Source organism: Spinacia oleracea, chromosome 4 (assembly GCF_020520425.1).
Source record: "Spinacia oleracea cultivar Varoflay chromosome 4, BTI_SOV_V1, whole genome shotgun sequence".
Taxonomy (NCBI): Eukaryota; Viridiplantae; Streptophyta; class Magnoliopsida; order Caryophyllales; family Amaranthaceae; genus Spinacia; species Spinacia oleracea.
Genome location: NC_079490.1, coordinates 53,946,101 through 53,969,993, shown reverse-complemented (window position 1 = coordinate 53,969,993; position 23,893 = coordinate 53,946,101). Strand labels below are relative to the sequence as shown.

The 23,893-nt window shown below is 39.6% G+C and overlaps 1 protein-coding gene and 1 long non-coding RNA gene across 3 annotated transcripts; both read right to left on the bottom strand.

Annotated features, from left to right (window-relative positions):
* Nucleotides 1-4,260: 4,260 nt before the first annotated feature.
* LOC130459611 (uncharacterized) lies at nt 4,261-17,973 on the bottom strand. Its single transcript, XM_056827079.1, has 3 exons — nt 16,795-17,973; nt 5,572-5,692; nt 4,261-5,394 (listed from the first exon to the last, which is right to left on the bottom strand). The coding sequence occupies exons 2-3, from the start codon at nt 5,686-5,688 to the stop codon at nt 4,444-4,446; spliced, it is 1,068 nt and encodes a 355-aa protein (XP_056683057.1). The 5' UTR covers nt 5,689-5,692; nt 16,795-17,973; the 3' UTR covers nt 4,261-4,443.
* A 712-nt stretch (nt 17,974-18,685) lies between these two features.
* Nucleotides 18,686-21,838, bottom strand: LOC110776216 (uncharacterized). 2 transcript variants are annotated; one of them, XR_002530063.2, is made up of 4 exons: nt 21,679-21,838; nt 20,931-21,013; nt 19,267-19,383; nt 18,686-19,178 (listed from the first exon to the last, which is right to left on the bottom strand). It is a non-coding gene; the product is annotated as an uncharacterized lncRNA (long non-coding RNA). The 2 variants fall into 2 exon arrangements; XR_008918740.1 differs by having other exon boundaries at nt 20,931-21,831.
* Between the last annotated feature and the right edge of the window lie 2,055 nt (nt 21,839-23,893).

Here is a 23,893-nt window from a genome sequence, read left to right as displayed (position 1 = left end):
GTACTGCTTAACTTTGGGCCTAAACTTTAGCTTGTCTTATGCATAGGGCTGGTTTTGCCACTTAGTGTCGATCTGAAAATCAAAGGTTAGTGCGTCTCGAAGATACATCACCAACACAAGGTTTAGTAACCCCAAGCTCCATCCGTCATTCCCCCTTTCAAGGGTCTCCGCTTCTCCAACCTCGATTCGCACCCTCAAACACGTCCATGGAAGAATTACGAGACCAGATGGTCCAAATGACCCAACTTATGAATCAACCGAAAATGGAAAACGAATCCTTAGCAGCCGCGCAAGCCAAAAATGACCTCGATAACGAGAAGAAGATCGAAAAAATGGTTCTGCAGCAAACCATGGGGAGCAAGTACTTCTCCCTCGATCCTAAACCTTTTCCCGGCAAACTACCGGAAAAGTTCAGTTCATCTGACTTACCAAAGTTCAAAGCCACGGACAATCCCCGTGATCATCTCTTGAGCTTCGTGAATGCCATGAACTTGAAAGGTGTGGACAAGTCCATGTATTTTCCCGCCTTTCCTTTATCCTTGGAACATGTGCAACTCAAATGGTACTACCACCAGGACCCTAAGCTCTTCCCCACTTGGGAGGACTTTGTCAATGTCTTCGTCAAGCAATACTCGTCGAAAATGGATTTTCAAGTCACCATGCACGAGCTGGAAGTACTCTTCCAAAAGAAAAATGAAGGTGTCACGACCTATTTTGCTAGATGGAGAGACCAAGCGGCCCAACTAATCAATAGGCCTCCTGAAACTGAATTGGTCCAAAAGTTCATTGACAACCTAGACCCAGCTTATAAACAACACCTTAGGTACTTGGGCCTTGATACCTTCAAAAGGGTTTATAATGTAGGAATAAAGATCGAGGATGACCTTGCAAAAAAAGTACAAAGCAAGACTGCATACAAAAGTAACACCTACAACAGGGGCCACACGCCTCAAGCCCAAGAGGTCCACGCCTTAGAGGAAACCCCAACCCGAAGGAGCCCTGGAAGGTGGACCCGAGATCGAAAGTTTGCCCCACTCGGGTCGACTCTGGTACAAGCCTTCCAAAGACTAACCAATTAAGGAAAGCTAAGGCCCATATGCCCCACACCTGACCCTTCATTCAAAAGTAAATATTGGGTCGAGGGCACCTATTGCAAATTCCATAAAGGAAATGGGCATGACACTGAAAACTGCTGGAATCTAAAAAACACAATTCAGGATATGATACAAGATGAAATAATACCTCTCCCTAACGTTGGAAAACCCAACAACAACAAGAGCCCACTCGGTTCTTGTCACATCTCTCTCGACCAACCAGAAAATAAGGACTTTGACCCTACGGTGTATATCACGCCTCAAGGTGCACCACTCACCGTGGTCCCTATGGATCAAATCGAAAGAGAAGTGTGTGGCGTGTGGGATGATGATGCCGAAGATGTCTACCTGTCTCAAGTGTCGGGCCAGGACCTCTTTACTGAAACTTGGCCCGTGCATGCTCCCATTGACACCACCCCTCGAGAGTCCGAAGTTGACAATCTTACTCGGTCCGGAAGGGTATACCAACAGGATATTCGCCCACTCCCTATGGACGACATCCCAGTCAGACAGACTCCTGAAAACGTGCGGCACACCACCGTCGCAGAAGTCATCGAAAATCCTCTCTTGAAGCAACTAAAAAGAACTAAAGCCGAGATTACCATCTGTGATCTCATGTGCACTTTAAAGGAACATCGTGAAAAACTCATTCGCTCACTTGACCTCATCTCAGTCCCTACGGACATCACACCTGACTCGTTGGTTAACCACGTCACAAGAGATGTTGAGGAAAAAGCAATAGTTTTTACTGACAAAGACTTAACTAAAGAAGGAGGCGCACACAACAAGGCCCTCTATCTAGTGGTTGGATGCAAAGGACAAAACATTCCCCTAGCACTCGTAGATAACGGTTCAGCGGTAAATGTTTGCCCACTGCGAATAACCCATTGCTTGGGGCTAGGAAGCGATGACTTCCAAACCTCCACGCAAGGAGTACGAGCTTATGATAACTCTCGAAGGCCTGTGTTGGGAAAAATCAACCTCACAATACAAACCGGGCCCGTGGCACGTACCACGGAGTTTCAAATAATCGATATCAAGCCCACTTTCAACCTCCTCTTAGGACGCCCTTGGCTCCATGACTTAGGAGGTGTGGCTTCTACCCTGCATCAAATGGTTAAGCTTAACCATAACGGGGTAATTCTGGAAATACGCGCCCCTCCTCTCGACGTCAGCTGTACTATGGTTGGAACGGCCGGCACTGCGGAAGACCTTTACGGTTTTCAAGTGGATGAAGCCATCCAATTCATTGAGGACTATAATTTAGCATTTCTAGATCCGCGTGCATCCTGGGTCATTCCTAAAATATTGCTAAAATATTTCCCGGGAACTCCATTGGGCATAAGGAAGAAGAACTACATGTTCCATCCCCCACCCAACAAATCTACTCCCTTTGGCCTAGGTTATGAACCAACGGAGGAAGATATTGTTGATCACTTGTCTAGGCTACGCCTTAAGCCAGCCAAGACAAAACGAGCCACCCTCCTTTCCCCATATCAAAGAACCCTTAACGGTATGTTTGTCCGGGAAGGAGAAGAACACCCATGATGTGACTTCCCTGAACCCTTCGTTCAGAATGGCCTGCTAAAGCCCGGATTCGAAATTTTCCATGACTGTCATACTTTGGATGAGGCACCCCACCTCACCAAAACTGAAACCACTGAAATATTGGACAACCAAGCTCTATGGACATTGTTTAACGAATCGAAGCCTAGGGAGGACGAGAGTATGATGACTACCCTAGCTCTACAAGATGAAAGTTTCGATCCAACTTGGTTAATCACTCCTACATCAACACTAGAAGAGGCCGAGTACGGATGGGTGAAGACGTGTCAGTGGGTCAACGCAAAGGGAATAGAGTTTAAAATGAGTACAAGCGAAGGACCAAAGTTCTACGAGACTAAACTCAAGGCTTGAGCCGTAGAGAGCACTTTAGCAAAACGCCTATTAGTTTTTTTAGATGATAGAAAGAATAAAGCCCCAGATATGGTCCTAAGAACCCCCTAGAATATTGATTAATTTATTTCAGTTTGTTTTCCTTACTTTCCAAATTAATAAAGGCGTAAGATTTCTCCTAAAATATTATTCTAACACTAAACAAGCACTAATCATATTCGCAAATATAAAATCAAAAAATATAAGGAAGCGGCCCACTTTAGCCCCAATAGCAAGGCCCACTGGTCTTGAATCGTGACATCAAAACCAATTCTCGAAATCCACAAAATAAACCGTACCATCCCCTTCATATCGCCAAGACATAAAGGTCAACCCGTGCAATCATAAAAGTCAACCCATGCAACCCAAAGAAATCAAAGGAAACCAAATCCAAAACAAATGAAAATGTTGCTTAAAAAGAAAATTAATAAAACGTAACCCCACCATACCCTTCATTAACAACACGCACCTCAACCCACCCAAAAAGCCTACGCAAAGACCTTCATATCTTCCGCACCCTAACTCCATTTTCAAAGCCGTTTCAAGTCACGAATAGAAAAAATTAATCCGGACGAAAAAGCGTCTAACGCTAACAGTCCAAAAAGCTTCCAAAATAGCGTCAAAATTGATTCCTGCCGAACAAAGAGTAAAACAAAACACAGAAAAAGAAATAAATGCAAGAACATGTCAAGGAAAAGAAGCAACGCGCCAAGAAACTTACCCCGGAATCATTTTCAGCGCCCTGGGCTGGGCGCCAAAATCTTTAACGCCCCAGCCTGGGCGCTGAATCTCTCTGCTTACCGACTTTTGCCTAGAAGCGCTTATCATTTTATCCGCACATACACGGAAAAATAACGAACACTTGGGGGGTACAACACGTACACGTACCACAAAAAAAAAACACATGAAAAAAATGATGTGCAAAATACGTGTACTCAAAAAATAAAATGCACTAAAAAAATAAAAACAATTTTTTGTTTTTCGGCAAAGCAACAGATTAAAAGTAAATAATAAACTTCACTTATTCTACCGTTTCAAATAATATGTTTCCATCTCAGAACATACTTATCGAATTCGGCATCCTAGAATCTATTCTAGTTAGAACTACGCGCGACCTGATTCTAAGTTAAAGTAATTTAACAAGGATACGTAGGCAATCCTGTTTATGGATTCGGTCCAATCAAATAAAATAATATAACGTGCATAAGTGTTAGAAATGAGCAAATAAAAATGAGAAACAAAAGGAAAACAAGAAAAATAAAATCACGCCTTTATTAATATTTAAAAATAAATAAGAAGGAAAACAAAAGTGCTAAGGAATGAAAAACAAACACAACTAAAATAAATAAAGGGCACCTACACTCTAACAAGAACTACACCACTCGAGTTCTTCCGGATCATCAAACAAAGTCTCTTAGAGGGCAATGTTCGCAGGGTCCACCTCCACAGGCTTCTGCGCTGGCCCTATATCAATCTCCATAAGAACAGGCTCCTTGACACTAACTTCCAAGGATGCCAAGGCCTCAGAAACATTTTCGGTTTGAACAGCTATAGCCCGCTCAGCCTCAAGGGCACAAACAATGGGAGGGGAAGGATTATCAACATCAATTGGATTAGCCACTGGTTCTACTAGGGGCTGAACTTTCCTAACCCATACATTATTCCGGCGACGATCTCCACGAGAGCTTGCATTTCTTTTGTGAACAGCAGGCCCCTTCATGTTAGGCACCTTTTTAGGCCTAGAACTGGAACGGGGAGGAACTTCCTTTCGCTTTCGATCAGGATGAGCTTTTACAGTCTTAATACCATGGTCACAAGGATTAGCAGCATCACGACTCTCATACTTAGCCCTACCTCGAGGTATCAAAAGCTCAGACGGCTCTTCATTTCGAGCCTTAGTTCTCACAACCTTATCATCGGAACTCATCCACAACTTGTAGTTTTCAGAAAGACCCACAAAGCCATCGGTGGCCACGGTCCAACGCGGGAGGCCACCATAATACTTAGCCCACGCTTGAACCCGCGCTTCGGAAAAGACCGCTACTTTAGGTGGTACCGTATCGAAAAACGGGATAGTCTGCCTTAAGCCGTACTGTCGCATGACTCGGTAAGGAAAGATGTAAATGGGCCGAGATAACCCCAACAAAGAAACATAAACTAATGCCTCGGAACCCCCCGTCATATTAGTCAAACCCCACCACGGTACCACCCACTTAATAGAGCATATGCCATGAGTAAAATAGGAGGCCCACTCGGCCTCGTTCTGGCCTTGGTGCAAATACTTTCGGTTACCCAAGGCTATAGGGCGATAACGTTTAGGATCGGCGGGAGCTTCTAAAAGCCAGAGCCGTTCCATGAGCCAAACCTACAAAAAAACGGGTACGATCAGAAAAATAATAATGCCTGGGACGCACTTTCATCGCCCAGGACCAGGCGCCAGAATATACGACGCCTAGCCCTGGGCGCTGAAAATCAGCTCCAGGCAGGGGCAAACAAAAAAAATAAAAAACAAATATATGTGCGCAAATAAACGATCGATTACCTGCAGCAATAGGGGGCTCCCCTTAAAAATTTCAGACTTGGCATCCTTCTTTAACTCATCCGCACTCAGCAAGGTCTCGGCAACAACCAACGGCATAATGGAATAACAACACTCCATCTGGCTGATCAAGGGGAACAACCTTATGTCACCAAACTCGCCATTATTATTCGACAGTAAATAGTGGTTCAACACGCAGAATACAAATGCTCGAATATTCAATTTCTGTTCGGTCATATTCTTACTAGGTCTAATTGTTAGGTTATGATACATATGACAATTCATAAATCATGCGGAAAAACCATAAAGCCAGGAAAACATATTATTTACACATAATCATTTAGCATAGTTTAGATGCATACTCTTTGTTGCGTGCCTTCCCTAGCTGCGCCCGAACCGAACAAGAACAAGTCTTTAGGACTCCAAGTGTCGTCCCTCCGTAGATAGTCCACAGCACGTCCGGATCCGCCTTAAGATTGACCAACTAGAATCGCCCTTAAGGTACTTAGACTTTTCGGCACTTTATAGGCAATTGTATGACTGAATTTTGCTCTCAAAAACTCACTTTGAATACTTGAATGCTCGATGTAAATATGTGACCCTAGGCACCTATTTATAGAGTTATGGAAAAGGATTTGGAATCCTATTAGGATACTAATTTATTTAATTATAATCCTACTAGGACTCTAATTAAATAAACTAAATCTTTTAGGATTAGATTTAATCATATGACAAATCCCGGTAGCTTTAGGATTCGAGTAGCACACAAACACATACGCACGCACAGCAGCCCACGAGGGGCGCCATGCGCGCGCGCGCAGCCTGCGAGCTCGCAGCCCACTGCCGCAAGCCCACACGCTGCCGTAGCCTTGGCGAGCGCTGGGCCTTCCTTGCGGTGGGCCTGGCGAAGCCTTGGCTGGTGCGTTTGTGGCGCGCTGGCTTGCTGGGCGATGGCCCGGCTTCGTGCTGGGCCTTCGTCTGGCAGGCCTCGTCCGATGCTAATTCGTACGATACGCTTCCGATTAATTTCCCGATTCCGGAATTCATTTCCGATACAAACAATATTCAATATTTCCGATTCCGGAATCAATTTCCGTTTCGAACAAATATTTAATATTTCCGTTTCCGGAATTATTTTCCGATTCCGATAATATTTCCGATTCTGACAATATTTCCGTTTCCGGCAATATTTCCGATTCCGGCAATATTTCCATTTCCGATAATATTTTCCGATACGTACCATGTTTCCGTTTCCGGCAACATCTACGACTTGGATAATATTTATATTTCCGATACGATCCATATTTCCGTTTCCAGCAATATCATCGTTTCCGGAGTATTCATTTCTTGCCTGTGACGATCTCAGCTCCCACTGAAACCAAGATCCGTCAATTCCGAATATCCATAGATGGAGTATTTAATGCCATTAAATACTTGATCCGTTTACGTACTATTTGTGTGACCCTACGGGTTCAGTCAAGAGTAAGCTGTGGATTAATATCATTAATTCCACTTGAACTGAAGCGGCCTCTAGCTAGGCATTCAGCTCACTTGATCTCACTGAATTATTAACTTGTTAATTAATACTGAACCGCATTTATTAGACTTAACATTGAATGCATACTTGGACCAAGGGCATTATTTCCTTCAGTCTCCCACTTGTCCTTAGGGACAAGTGTGCATTTCCTAATTCCTTTGTCGCTCGATGCTTGCTCTTGAACATAAGGTAAGAGTTGTCATCCTTATTATGTCCAGAGGTGTTTATAGGTTTCAGAGTTCAACTATTCAAATAAACAGATAATCATAGCCTATGATTCATCCGAGCACGGCCATGCATTTCACAGTTTCTAGCTCTCCGAGTGGCCTTGTACAACTTTTAAGCATCTCATCCCGATTTATGGGAGGAAAATCCCAATCTTGCGATCTTGAGATTAGACTATGTTTGATAGGTGATTACCTGAGCGTTGCCTTTATAGCCTCCTTTTACGGTGCGACGGTTGGTCAACGTCAAAGCAACCAGTTCTCAAACAAGTAATCTCAAATCACTCAGGTATTGAGGATTTAGTGTCTAATAATTTTAATGAAATTTACTTATGACAGATTTTCATCTCTTACAGTAAAGTTTCATAGGTCTTGTCCGATACTAGTCTTCCCAAAGTAAGTATCTATGCAAATGATTATGACATTGCCATGTCCACATAGTTCAAGAAACAGAACTACTAGTCATCTTGCATTCTAATCGTCTAACGTTTTCTATGCGTCCAATTTTATAGAAAACTCCGACTAGGGACCATTTTCAACCTTTGACATTCAAGTTCACTTGATAGACATTTCTTAGTCACAGGACTGGTCCTGACAGTCTATCTTGAATATATCGTCAAATTGAAGGGACTCATCATTTAATAAACCACAAATTAAATGGAAAAATGAATTCTTTTCATTTATTGTGAATGATTAACCAATAATGTTTTACAAAGATTTAAACTCTAAAACTTTAAAACATTAAACAGGGTCATCAAAGCCATTCTCCAATATGCTTGATTCCCATAGCTGCAGTGTGCGAGTTGTGCTTCGCCTGCGGCAGAGGTTTAGTCAATGGATCTGATATGTTGTCATCAGTTCCAATCTTGTTTATCAAATCTTCTTTTCTTTCAACGAACTCTCGTAGAAGGTGAAATCTACGAAGTACATGCTTGACTCTCTGGTGGTGTCTAGGCTCCTTTGCCTGTGCAATAGCTCCGTTATTATCACAATACAGGGCTATTGGTCCTTTAATGGAGGGGACTACACCAAGTTCACCTATGAACTGCCTTAGCCATATAGCTTCCTTTGCTGCTTCATGTGCAGCAATGTACTCTGCTTCAGTTGTAGAATCCGCAATGGTGTTTTGCTTAGCACTTTTCCAGCTTACTGCACCTCCGTTGAGGCAGAAGACAAACCCAGACTGTGATCTGAAATCATCTTTGTCGGTTTGGAAACTTGCGTCCGTATAGCCTTTAACAATTAATTCATCATCTCCACCATAGACCAGGAAGTCATCTTTGTGCCTTTTCAGGTACTTCAGAATATTCTTGGCAGCAGTCCAATGCGCCTCTCCTGGGTATGACTGGTATCTGCTCGTAGCACTGAGTGCGTACGCAACATCCGGGCGTGTACATATCATAGCATACATTATTGAACCAATCAATGATGCATATGGAATCCCATTCATTCGTCTACGCTCATCAAGTGTTTTTGGGCACTGAGTCTTGCTTAGAGTCATTCCATGAGACATGGGTAGGTAGCCTCGCTTGGAGTCCGCCATCTTGAACCTATCAAGCACCTTATTGATATAAGTGCTTTGACCAAGTCCAATCATCTTTTTAGATCTATCTCTGTAAATCTTGATGCCCAATATGTACTGTGCTTCTCCTAGATCTTTCATCGAAAAACATTTCCCAAGCCAAATCTTGACAGAGTTCAACATAGGAATGTCATTTCCGATAAGTAATATATCGTCGACATATAATACTAGGAAAGCAATTTTGCTCCCACTGACCTTCTTGTATACACAAGATTCGTCTGCGTTCTTGATGAAACCAAAGTCACTGACTGCTTCATCAAAACGTATATTCCAGCTCCTGGATGCCTGCTTCAATCCGTAGATTGACTTCTTTAGCTTGCATACCTTTTTAGCATTCTTTGGATCCTCAAAACCTTCAGGCTGTGTCATAAACACAGTTTCTGTTAAAACGCCGTTTAAGAAAGCAGTTTTGACATCCATCTGCCATATTTCGTAATCGTAATATGCAGCGATTGCTAACATTATCCGAATAGACTTTAGCATTGCAACTGGTGAAAAGGTTTCATCGTAATCCACACCGTGGACTTGCTTGTAACCTTTTGCAACCAATCTAGCTTTGAAAACTTCAAGTTTCCCATCTTTGTCCTTTTTCAGTTTGAAAACCCATTTGCTTCCAATGGCTTGGTAGCCATCTGGCAAATCGACCAAATCCCATACTTGGTTTTCAGACATGGAGTCTAATTTAGATTGCATGGCTTCTTGCCATTGCTTGGAGCTAGGGCTCGTCATAGCTTGTTTGTAAGTCGCAGGTTCATCATTTTCAAGTAATAGAACGTCATAGCTCTCGTTCGTCAAAATACCTAAGTACCTTTCCGGTTGAGATCTATATCTTTGCGATCTACGCGGGGTAACATTTCTAGATTGACCATGATTCTCACCAGATTCTTCTAAAGATCTCTGAGTTTCATCCTGAATGTTATCTTGAGCATTCTCTAGAGTTTGTTGTTCGACTCGAATTTCTTCGAGGTCTACTTTTCTCCCACTTGTCATTTTGGAAATGTGATCTTTCTCCAAAAAGACACCATCTCGAGCAACAAACACCTTGTTCTCAGATGTATTGTAGAAGTAATACCCCTTTGTTTCCTTTGGATAGCCCACAAGGATACATTTGTCAGATTTTGGATGAAGTTTGTCTGAAATTAATCGTTTGACGTATACTTCACATCCCCAAATCTACATTTGGAGGCTTTCCAAACCATAATTCATATGGAGTCTTTTCGACAGCTTTAGACGGAGCTCTATTTATAGTGAGTGCAGCTGTATTTAGTGCATGTCCCCAAAATTCTAATGGAAGTTTGGCCTGACCCATCATTGACCTGACCATGTGTAGCAAGGTTCTGTTCCTCCGTTCCGACACACCGTTCCATTGTGGTGTTCCAGGAGGAGTCAATTCTGATAGAATTCCACATTCTTTCAGATGGTCATCAAATTCATAGCTCAGATATTCACCGCCTCTATCAGACCGCAGTGTCTTAATCTTCTTGCCTAATTGATTCTCTACTTCACTCTGAAATTCCTTGAATTTGTCAAAGGATTCAGACTTATGCTTCATTAGGTAGACATAACCATATCTACTGAAGTCATCAGTGAAACTGACAAAGTAGCTGAAACCACCTCTAGCATTTGTACTCATTGGTCCACATACATCTGTATGGATTAAACCCAATAGTTCATTTTCTCTTTCTCCAACTTTAGAGAAAGGTTGCTTTGTCATTTTGCCAAGTAAACATGATTCGCATTTACCATAATCCTCTAAGTCAAATGGTTCTAGAATTCCTTCCTTTTGAAGTCTTTCTAAGCGTTTCAAGTTTATATGGCCTAATCGACAATGCCACAGATAGGTGAGATCTGAATCATCCTTTTTGGCCTTTTTGGTATTTATGTTATAAACTTGTTTGTCGTGATCTAATAAATAAAGTCCATTGACTAATCTAGAAGATCCCTAAAACATCTCTTTAAAATAAAACGAACAACTATTGTCTTTTATTAAAAAGGAAAATCCCTTAGCATCTAAGCAAGAAACTGAAATGATGTTTTTAGTAAGACTTGGAACATGGAAACATTCTTCTAGTTCCAAAACTAGCCCAATGAGTACATGGAAACATTCTTCTAGTTCCAAAACTGAAATGATGTTTTTAGTAAGACTTGGAACATGATACATATGACAATTCATAAATCATGCGAAAAAACCATAAAGCCAGGAAAACATATTATTTACACATAATCAATTAGCATAGTTTAGATGCATACTCTTTGTTGCGTGCCTTCCCTAGCTGCGCCCGAACCGAACAAGAACAAGTCTTTAGGACTCCAAGTGTCGTCCCTCCGTAGATAGTCCACAGCACGTCCGGATCCGCCTTAAGATTGACCAACTAGAATCGCCCTTAAGGTACTTAGAATTTGCGGCACTTTATAGGCAATTGTATGACTGAATTTTGCTCTCAAAAACTCACTTTGAATACTTGAATGCTCGATGTAAATATGTGACCCTAGGCACCTATTTATAGAGTTATGGAAAAGGATTTGGAATCCTATTAGGATACTAATTTATTTAATTATAATCCTACTAGGACTCTAACTAAATAAACTAAATCTTTTAGGATTAGATTTAATCATATGACAAATCCCGGTAGCTTTAGGATTCGAGTAGCACACAAACACATACGCACGCACAGCAGCCCACGAGGGGCGCCATGCGCGCGCGCGCAGCCTGCGAGCTCGCAGCCCACTGCCGCAAGCCCACACGCTGCCGTAGCCTTGGCGCGCGCTGGGCCTTCCTTGCGGTGGGCCTGGCGCAGCCTTGGCTGGTGCGTTTGTGGCGCGCTGGCTTGCTGGGCGATGGCCCGGCTTCGTGCTGGGCCTTCGTCTGGCAGGCCTCGTCCGATGCTAATTCGTACGATACGCTTCCGATTAATTTCCCGATTCCGGAATTCATTTCCGTTACGAACAATATTCAATATTTCCGATTCCGGAATCAATTTCCGTTTCGAACAAATATCTAATATTTCCGTTTCCGGAATTATTTTCCGATTCCGATAATATTTCCGATTCTGACAATATTTCCGTTTCCGGCAATATTTCCGATTCCGGCAATATTTCCATTTCCGATAATATTTTCCGATATGTACCATGTTTCCGTTTCCGGCAACATCTACGACTTGGATAATATTTATATTTCCGATACGATCCATATTTCCGTTTCCGGCAATATCATCGTTTCCGGAGTATTCATTTCTTGCCTGTGACGATCTCAGCTCCCACTGAAACCAAGATCCGTCGATTCCGAATATCCATAGATGGAGTATTTAATGCCATTAAATACTTGATCCGTTTACGTACTATTTGTGTGACCCTACGGGTTCAGTCAAGAGTAAGCTGTGGATTAATATCATTAATTCCACTTGAACTGAAGCGGCCTCTAGCTAGGCATTCAGCTCACTTGATCTCACTGAATTATTAACTTGTTAATTAATACTGAACCGCATTTATTAGACTTAACATTGAATGCATACTTGGACCAAGGGCATTATTTCCTTCACTAATGGTGTTTCACAAGCTTTGCCAAATTAACCTTATCACCCACAACGATCTCAGCAAGCATGTTAGCATCTAGTCCTAGGAAAGCCCCTATGGTTGTTTTACCCTCTTTAACAGTGCCAGGGGTAGCAGGAGTAGCATTGGTAGGATAACCAAGGATCGCGGCAAACTCATCTGGCAGAGGGCATACTTCACTGCCCCGAAAAACAAAAACATGGTGATCAGAATCCCAAAAGTCTAGGGCCGCATACAGAAAGTTATAATCAATATTAATTTGTTGTAAGCCTAAGAATGCCTCTAAGTGGTATCCTTTCAACAAAGCCTTTTCTGTGGGATTAAGGGCTCTTAGCCAACGCCTAACAACTCGTTGGAGGGAGAAAGGAGGAATCGACATGGCAAGAATAGGAAAGAGTAAAAGCTAGGCAATTGTGAGAGAAAGGAAGATGGAGAGTGGTGAAAAAGAAAGACGTACTTGACCCCTATATATACACGAAAGCATCAAGTGACATCCTGATCCCATTCGGAAACGTGTTAAGAAATCCGAAATTAAGAAAAGAAAACTGTCGAAATAGCATTTCCAGCGCCCAAAGCTGGGCGCCGAAATTATTAACGCCTTTCCAGGGGCACCGAAAATCTAGTCCAAGACCCGGACCCTTCAAAACGCGGAGCAGGAAAGGACTTAAAATCGTACGAGGCCCTGTTGTAATCAAGATCAAGCCCAAAGCACCTTTAGAGCCCGAATAGTGAAAACAAATGTTAAAACTTGTCGAAACTTAGACTCGTTTGCCAGAACTCAGAGGTCTTTCTGTGGAAACCTTCACAAACAATCGTCATCTCAAGGAAAAAATACGTGTACATTTTTTAAGGCAATATAAAAAAAAATCAAGGTCATTCTTCGGAACACAAAAACAAAATCGAGTTGTTGGTTTCTCAAATTAAAAAGTGTTTATTTGTCAAAAGATCAATCCAGGCCAAAAAAAGCTCGATGTATTAATTATTGAAAAATGGAGCAAACTTTGTCGCCCGGAAAATGAAGTCGCACTCCACGACTTCGTCAAAGTAGCATACCACTACAAAGATCGCTCACACTTACGAGCACGATCCCAAACACGATCAAGAACATTACAAAACGCGTATCCCCAAGGAACCTCTTTGACAAGAAATGACCGTCAAGCACAAATGCTTGGGGGCTCGAAAGAAAATAAACATTTCAAAAGAGAGTATGCAAAGTTAAAACAACATTCCCAGACTACGCTGTACGAAGTCCCGTGTTTGGATAATCTCAAAAGATAAAACCGGATTACGACCTCAAGACAAAGGTCGCCGTTGATACTTATACATAGTCCCCTAATCAAGGACCCAGGTAGTGGCAAAATTGAATCGTAAAGACCAGCTCAAAACCATGAAAGATGATGACCGCAAGACAATGGTCTGTCTAAGCACGTTGCCAACCCACATTCAGGTTGCAACTAAATCCGAGCATCCCTCGAAAGAACTCGCTCTTACAAGAATGAATAAAAAAGAAATTCTCAAAAGAAATCCCAAGAACAAATGAAATAGGGACTTGCCCACCTCAATTGGGCAAGATCGCGCCACGAACCGCGCGGGTCCCTAATCAAAAAGACGAATCCAGGTTCGCTCACCTCCAGCGGGCGGGGCGTCCACCCTTAGCGGACAGGGCTCGCCCACCTTCAGTGGGCGGGGTCTACGTCACTAACCGCACAGGTCCTCAGTTTTCGAAAATGAAATCTTCAAAAACACAAAACAGGCTCGCCATCTTCAGCCGGCGGGGTCTACGTCACAAACCGCGTAGGTCCTTATTTTCAAAACATCAAAACAGATTCGTCCGCTTCTATCGGACGGGGCGTCCACCCTCAGCGGATAGGCTCGCCCACCTTCAGCGGGCGGGGTCTGCGTCACTAACCGCGCAGGTCCTTAGTCGCTGCAGCGATAACTTTTTCTGGTTTCCCTTTTCCAAAAATCAAAGGATTGGTTTTCCGTTTTCCCAAAAAAAAGCGATGTGCTGGATTTTCCTTCGTTTTACGTCCTATAAAAACAAGGGGGTTTTCTCTTTTAGCTAACCTTAAAAATGAGAATCTTTTAAAACGTTTTACCTCGTGATTGGGCTTGGCCAGGCCTAGTTACACTTTATAGCTTTGATTTCGAAAACATCTTTAGATACTTCCAATGACAAAGTGAGGGAGTTTCTATACTATCGGTTAACAAATTCCAATGACACGTGAGGAATGTGTTAACGCTTCAAGTGATGACCCTTAAGTCAAATGTTATCACTCGGGGGCTCGTGAGACCCTCGCAAAACAGGTCACATACACCATGGCTTGTATGACGCACTCCGTCTAGTACTTTGACCATCGTCTCATCCCGAGACTCAGTCAAAGTGGGGGCTAACTGTAGACACCTACTTTTGTCCCCATTCCCGAAGGGGAAGGTTCGATGATGAGAACACAAATCTCCACTTGGCAACGCATCTCCTATAAAATAACGAATCTCAATCACCCTTTTCATTTCAGCCAAAACTGCTATTTATGGAAACCTGCTAAAGATAGTAGCTGCCGTAAAAGGTAGTTGTTAAAAGTGGCAAAGTCATAAAAGATAGAAACCTGTCAGAATTAGGTGTTGCACTCCAACATAAATCCTAAAAGAGATAGAATTTGCAAAAGGAATTCTATTCCTGGTATAATTCGAAAGTAAGAGTTACGTATTAATTAAAATCCAAACGAACCTAGAGTTCGTAACGGGCCCAGACGCATTCCGTCATAAAGTTAATACGCACTAAAAGACTCGGATAAGTCTCAAAAGCTCCGCGTTCTAAGAGTCCAAATCTGACACAGAACTCGGCCCAGATCCCATTTTCAACGCCTGGATCTGGGCGCCGAAATCTTCGGCGCCCAGCCCTGGGCGCTGAAAATGCCTGGGGCCGTGTCGTCTCCGAATTCTTTTTGGATTCGTATTCTAAAAATCTATCTTTCCACAAACTCTTTCCCTATAAATACAGCCTCAAAACCGACGTGAAACACACAATTTCCATAACCTGAGTATTGACTCTAGCCTTAAGCCTAGCCTCACGCTGCGAAATTGATCCGGCGTTCTGTCGCAATCGACCCAAAAGTCGAACAGAACGCGTCCTGCCCCTTGTAGCTGATAAATTAAGCCTAATTACTGGAACATTGCTTGAAAACCCGAGATTCGTTAAATAAAAGGAGAAATAGCAAAGCCAAGTGGTTAGTTTTCTGAGAACCGTAACGCACCTCTCAAGGGTGTGTTGTAATGTGTCCCTCATATGATTTAATCGCTTTCATCACCCTTTTATAAAATTGTCAAACTAATAACTTGATTGATCTATCACGCCTAATAAGATAATACCTTGGACAACTGAATTATCATGCTAGGTACCTTAAATCAATCTAAATAAGTTAATCACTATCGATTTAGTGTTATGTGTTGCATATTGCTAAAATCAATTCAGAATAGTTTAATAGTTTAACGCATGCCCTTCAATTATTTATGCTGAGCTAGTAAGGATAACCTGCCTCTGGAGTTATCGATGAGCACTCCTCTCGGTAGTTACAGTCCCCCGAACTCTCAATCTCTGCCCTGCGGGTATACGTTGAGCGATTCCCACACCAGGGATCACAAGGGAACCTATGGCCGTCGTGGTCGAACATAATTGCACTCCCTTTATGTCACGATAACCGGGTTTTGTCAGTTTTTCTCATTGTCGTTAAAAACTGAATGGCGACTCCTATATTACTAGTCGATTGGGTGTAAACTCACAGGAAATCCAATTACACTTGATTTGACAACGTCACGCCCACGAGGGACGAGGTCACGCATTAGCCTTGTGCTTTTTCGACCCCCTCACAACCATCATTAAGATGCATGAGGGTGAATTCATTAGGCCAGGTAAATGAGTAAATGTCATTCATTGGTTGATGCAGAAGCTTACGATTAGCAGCATTGGTTTCAGGGTCATTTTTAAGCACCTCCACTGAAAGTGACAGAGACTTATATGGCAACTAGAACAACACATATATCATATCAGTTGAAGGGTTCTGGCCAGAATATGCTGAACCTATAGGTGTGCAGACTAGGTACTCTAGAACTATATAACATTTCAATACCATTTAAAGTAATTTAAGGAAGAATATGAAGGCTACAACAGCAAGCACCTAATTAATCTGAAAATGCTGAAATAAATTCAGGTTAGAAATATATTTAGTAACAATGTAACCAGCAGGGACATCAACAAGTCGAACTTTTTAATCTTAGGAAACTATACCGTATGAAAATAAATGATTCATTAAAATAGGAGGAAGTGAATATACCTATGGTCAAAACCTGCTCCTTGTTATCATACTTAACTGCACTTAGCCATTCAGGGAGCGACTCATGATGTCGAGGCTTAGATCCTTTGAAGACCTCTTTTTCTGTTCCATCACATGATTCTTTGAATGTCTCTGTTGCTTTTCTATCACTTATATTGTTTATATATTTATCCTTAGGTGTTGTTGGTGAATTCCCAGTACAGTGAGTGAATTTTTCCAAATAGGGTTGCTAGTGGTAGTGGAAGACGAAGGCCCATGTTGAGTGCTAGTGGTAATTGGAGGATTAAATGGCCCCCACCTGTCATTAATTCCACTTGTATTTTGGAGTGAGGGCGAGGGCACTGGAATCGTGGGGTGATTTTTTGGTGGATGGTCTGATTGTGATGACACCACCCTTGTATTTTTGGGTGACGGGGAGGGCAATGGAATCGTGGGGTGATTTTTTGGTGGATGGACTGACTGTGATGATACCGGCCTTGTATTTTTGATTGAGGGGGAGGGCACTGGAATCATGGGTGATTTTTTGGTGGATGGACTAACTGTGATGATACCGACCTTGTATTTTGGAGTGAGCGCAAGGGGATTGGGATAGTGGGGTGATTCTTGTGTGGATGTGCTGACTGTGATGCTAACTGTGGTGCTGACTGTGATGCTACTGCCCTTTGAGCCTTTTGTGGAGGAATTTCAGATGCAATAAGAGACTCATATAGAGCTGCAATCCTAGTTCGTTTGCTACGATAACTCATCTCGTCCCTGAAAGACAAGAATACCAAGAGGTGTGTAAGTATACAGAAGTATGTATGCCAACATGCAAAGAAGGAAATGTATAAGATGGTAAATAATCAAAAGTGATGTCATTTAACAAAACATAATCCTAGATGGAACCACAAAGTAGCAGTCAATTGATACTTTTGTCAAGAAAGTCATTGATCTTTAAATCAAGAAAGTCACTGATCTTTAAACCAAGAAACCAAGTCAATGATCTTTAAACCAATTGAACTCTTGGCATATCAACAAATGCAGCTAGGCCGCAATCTTCCTGGCCAAGGACAAACTAATACTACGAAAAAATCGCTTACAGAGGCACTACATTATTGCCTCTAAAAACGGGGATGTGCCTCTAATGAGTTTTTGAAGCAAAAAAGTGGATGCCTCTAATAAGTCCGTCGCTAATTAGTGGTTGCCTCTAAAGCCCCTTTTTGAGGCAATACAATGCTTTGCTTTTAAAAGTCCATACATTTAGAGGCAACCATATATTTTTGCCTCAAAATATAATTAGAGGCAACCACATATTATTGCCTCAAAATGAATTAGAGGCATCCATATATACTTGCCTCGAAATATAATTAAAGGCATCCATATATACTTGCCTCAAAATATAATTAGAGGAAACCACATATTATTGCCTCAAAATGCAATTAGAGGCAATCGTATATTCTTGCCCCAAAATATAATTAGAGGCAACCACATATTCTTGCATCAAAATATATTTGGAGGCAATACTAAAAATTGATTCTAAAGACATTATATGTATGTTTAGGGGCATTCATATAATTTTGCCTCGAAATATATTAGAGGCAATATAAAAAGTTGGGGCAACCATATGATTTTGCCTCGAAATATAATTAGATGCAGTACAAAAATTTGTTTCTAAAACGATGTATATTTAGGGGCAACCATTTAATCATGCCTCTAAATATAATTAGAGGAAGTATCTTATTTTTAAAATAATGATATTTAAATACAATTTGATAATATATGAAAGGTGTTTAGAGGCAGCGAAAATAAAGCTAGCGTATTTATTTCATACATTTGCAAGCACGATCACCTATAAGAAATAACCATGATAAAATAGCAAAAGTGAACCACACAATTTCATAGGAATCGAAGATTTATCAACTCCAAAAAATATTATTAAACAAAAGAAAACCAATTGTTGTTCAACCTCAACCAAAAAACACCCTAGGGCTTGCAACAACCCGCAAGCCCAAAACTAACAATAAAACCACAAAAATAACATGTCTTGGAATAGTTGTCAAAAAAAATGTCTTAGACGAAGCCTGATTGGTATATTCGGATATTTCTATCACTACTGACAACTTTAATGCATGATTAAAGTTCAATGGATTGGTGCATAAACAAAACTTTATAAAAAGTCAAACTAAATCAACAAAAAGAAGAACAGCAGAACAGCAGTGTCAGCCAAACAACAGTATCAGCAGAAGAACATCAGTATCAGAAGAACAGCAGTATCAGCCGAACAGCAATAGCAAGGCAGCAGCAGCAAAACTTCTAGAAATTCCACTTGACTAAGTCACTTGAAAACCCACCTTGGACTTGAGGAACCGGTAAATTGGGCCTGTATTTAGACCATTCACGTCCACCTGTTGCAGTCAGTACCAGTAGCAGTCATGGTGTGTTTGGGAACTATGGTTCTCTAGAGATTCTAAGATGGTGAATTTACTAACAAACCTTATCAAAAATTGGGTATCAGCTTTGAACCTTGTACATGCAAAATTCTTCATTTCAGGTTTGAGCCAGGTTCTTGGCCACCAAATTGATTGAGCGGGAATGCTAAAATTTTAAAGCCTACACAAGGAAAACAATTATCATGTATTTTTTCAGTCTGCAATGTAGCAGAGAAGATCTTAAGATTATCAAACCAATAAAGAGCATTTGTTTCCAGAAATGCACTTCGATAGAATTTAAAAAAATACGAGCTTGTTTTGAGAAGAATGCCAAAAGAAACAAAAATACTAAAGGGACTTAATGAATATGATTACTCTTTCTGCTTAAAGTACGCATAACATCATGTAGCACTAATAGATGCAGTATAACCATCCCAAATTGGAGGAATTGCACCTGCTAAAAGGACTTTTCTTTAACCCCTACAGACAACAACGTTGTTAGGTACTCAAATAGAAGCAGTCACCAAGACAAGAATTATTGTGAGCACACCACTTCACATATCAAAAGAAACGGTTAAAAGAAGGATTTTTAGAAGTACAATTCAGACAGTTAAGCATGTTAAAACATATTTACCTAGTTTTATGAGCTGTAGTTTACCACAAAGTTCAATTAAACATATAAATCGCTGATGTTGTCTCTTTATTCTGACATAAACTCCTCGCGGATACAAAGGTCTGTTGTATCTATCACCCAGACATAGTATACAATATATATAAGCATTTTTTCAAATAAAATTTTACCCTTAGCTTTTGAGGCGACAGATGTAGGTTCATATATATATTCAATAGTTGCAGCAGAAAATAATGCTTGATTTTGCTGAGGAGTTGCAAGACATAGTTCAAGCTCAAAAACAGGCCTACTTTAATATTGTCTCCGTAAATCAGTAAACAAGAGCAATCAATTCAGAAGTTAACAAAATATATATGACTCACATGAGCCACCCTAAATTGTAAAATCTTAATACTCCATACTTATTCATAAACTTCGTCACATTTTCAGAATAACCAACACTTTATTATATAAATGAAAACACATTTCTCGTATTTCATCAAAAAAGTAAATTCTCATCAATACATCGTCCATGTAGTTTCAGGAAAATTTTGACTTAATCAAATGACATTTCCTTACACTCTATGTTTTACCAGCCTGAAAATCAAAATTACATTAAAACTTCTTTGATAATACGTCCTGCTGATATACTACTTCCTTCTATAGTTCTAAACCAAAGATCTCAGAAAAAACAACACTCACATAAATTAATTATTCTCTTTAGATGCAATGTAAATAAACAATAAACTACACTGTTTACACCATCTGAATTCAATTGAAATGCATCTCCCAACTATCAAACATCTGTTTCAAATGGAGAGCATTACAGCAGCCTGGTTCTATAGTCCATAAACATCAGAACCTACTAGTTCAATGTTATGATCCAACAAAACAGATTCAACACCAAAAATCGACTCATAAGCTTACACATCAATTGAGCAAGACATTGGCAACATTCAACATTCCCCCAAACACCCACCATTTTATGCAGCAATTGCAATTGCAGGATCATTTATTTAAGGTAAGTACAAAGTAAAATTCATAAGAAACATCATCATTTTCAATAGCTAATAGCTGAAAAAGTGCCAAAAAAATCAATATTAAAAAACCCAACAAACCTTGATCTTGAACTTGGTCTTTGGAGCATCTGTAATACAAGGTCTGACTTCATAATCAGAATCATCATGGTTGTCCAGGGTCACTCCACATCATCATGAATCAAACCAAAATCAGAAACAATATCAATAACCCTAATACCCAAGTTACTCGACAAATTGAAGAGAGATAAATCAAAGCATTTGAAACAAAAAAGAAGAAAAAACTCATAAACACAACTCCAGATCTAAATTCACCTGGAACAAAACAAACAGACTCAAATTCATCTCAAAGGGCTCCTATTCTAGAAATAATGAAGGAAAAAAACCTTAAAACAAAAAACTACTTGGAGTGAATGAGTTCAACATATCACTGACGAGTAGGGAGTGGGCAGGGCAGGGTTGCCTTGGCTTTCTCATTTTTTTTGTGCGCTAAAAAAAATCCAGGAAGCTTTCAAATCGAAGTGAAAACATGGTAATTAAACTTTCCGATCGACAACGGTTTGAGTAGCAGTTCTTCCTTCTACTCTTTCGTGCTTCTTCTTCAATTGTGGCGAAATAGCAGGCGGGGAAGATGAATCAACATAGTATTAGAAGAGATGAAATCTAATTTGGCTTCGCCACTATTTGATTGGAGACGAGAATTTGTATACCATGACAATTCTCATCCACAAACAGAGGAAATTTACAGGGAGATTGAAAATCTATCTGTCAATTCAATTGCAGAAATCAGGAAAGAAAATTAAAAAATAGAGAGAGAAGAGGGTAATACCATTTTGAGGAACTGAAGTCCCGTCGGCACATATAACCTAGTTTGGCCAGCTTTCTTGCAATGGCGTCTGACCTATACCGATTTGAGGGTAATGGAAGTGAGGAGAGAGAAAGCGAAGGGAGAGATTGAATTAGGGTTAAATTGCTTTAATTTTTCAATTAGGCGGGAGTTTTCAGCCATTTTATTTTTCAGCCCTTTTCACTTACATACTTTTTAGAAACTTTTAAATTTCATATTATTCGATCAAAAAAACCATAATTCATTCGTTCTGAAAATATCGTATCATTTTGTTTTTTTGCACTATACATACTACGACTTTGGCAATTTTCTGTGATTTATACATAAGATCGTGGAATATTCTTGCGTGGACCTGGTCCACAATAATATTAGTGCGGACCCAAAATCAATAATTTTCACTAGCATCTTTTTACGCTCATAGTGACCTTTATTGTTTATATAGTAACTATAATAAATTAAACACCAATATTTTTAGACATAGTAACCATTTTTTGAAGCATAGTAACCCTATGTTTTTAAAAGCGAATTATGACTTAAAATCACATTATTCAAGCACAACATGTATCAACGACACTAATTAGATTTTTTTTTCCCATAATAATCCTAATAAAATACCAAAATAAATTAGGTACAAGTTGTTAACTTTATTTTAAGACATGGTCCACAATAAATTTAGTGTGGACCAAGTCCATTTAAGAATTATACTAAGATCGTATCCATATATATTTTCTAAATATCATTTTTTATAATTTTTATTTACACACAATTTGAAATATTAAGAGTCAAAGTAAGGTGTTAGAGGAGTAAAAGTCAACCATGGTGCGGTATTTATGGAACAGATGAAGTATTTTGTTTGTTGGTTCTAATTTCTACTTAGCACGCCAATTTTATAAAATCTATCTAACCCAAAATATTATTGGGTACGCTTTGTTTAATCACAATTCTTATTTTTATGTGGTGTAAAATAAATATTGTATACCGGGGTAAAAGTTCACTGAAAATGCTTAAAAATTACTTTTTATATAGGTTAAAGTTATCTATATTTAGTGATAATTTTTGTCATTTTAATAAAAGTTATTTTATTCAAAATCACTAATAATGTAGAAAAGTAATCATATAAACCTTTATAAATTATCGATTTTTCATAATATTAAAGTTAATCAAAATATATTAAAATTTACAAAAAACACGGTAAAGTTAAAAAATTTAGATAAAATATATCTTGGTGTATAATAAATTTTTTGGACACTTTTGTGTATTTTTTTTATTTTCTACTTATAAGATCGCTATTGTCAGCATTTTATCACTTAGCTATTGACACGAAAATCATAATTGTTAACACTACACCTATGATTAACTATTAACACAAAATCCACTGCTATTAGCCCAAACTATAACTTTTAAAACGATATATAATATTATTTCTTACACAATTTTTTCTAGAGAATATGACTAGTTAAGAATAACTTATTAATATAAAAAGTTAAGCATTACACTTTGTCAATTAGAGTGCACTTTCTATTAATAAAGTATATTAAGTTCTTCATATGTGCTCCAATAATGAGCGACATTTCAAGCAATTTTGGTGTAATTCTTACTCTTCCCTTTAATAAGTTATTTGATTCTTTAATTTCTTGTTAGTTTAGTTTATACTTCGACTATGTTAATTGATTTTTTTGGATTTAATTTTGCACATTAAATTCTGGTTGATTTTTGGATTTATTTTTCATGTTTTTTTTTATTTAGGTTAATTGTGTTTTCTTAATTGCTTTGATTAGGTTCATGATTATGTTTTGTGCTAGCTAGCTTAATCCTACTTCTAATCATGCTCAATGAGTAGTTCATATCTAAAGGTTCGGGTTAAACCTTTGAATGTTGAATTGAGGATTTTGATGATGTGATTAAATGATGTTTGATTCCATTAGTTAGTTTAGGATTAGATAAAGTGGGAAATTTTTCTCTATATACAACAAGGCATTATTTGAACAAACTTCTAGAAAGCAACTTCTGTGTTATTAATATTTATTTCTCTAAGAAGTATAAACAATTTTACTTTGTTTGGCCAATTGTTTATTCATAATAATCTCATACCAGTCAGGTACAATTACATCAGATGTAGTCAGAAAAAGTTCAAATGTTATATAATTTGAACATAACGCACACACCTTTATTTATATTTCAAATTAGATCAATTGTT

Bases quoted from the DNA above. Each gene is read 5' to 3' on its own strand.
- LOC130459611 (XM_056827079.1), bottom strand. From the start codon at position 5,688: ATGGAGTGTTGTTATTCCATTATGCCGTTGGTTGTTGCCGAGACCTTG. The intron at 5,395-5,571 runs GTAATCGATCGT...GTTTTTTTGTAG, and splicing joins GGAGCCCCCTATTGCTGCAG to GTTTGGCTCATGGAACGGCT.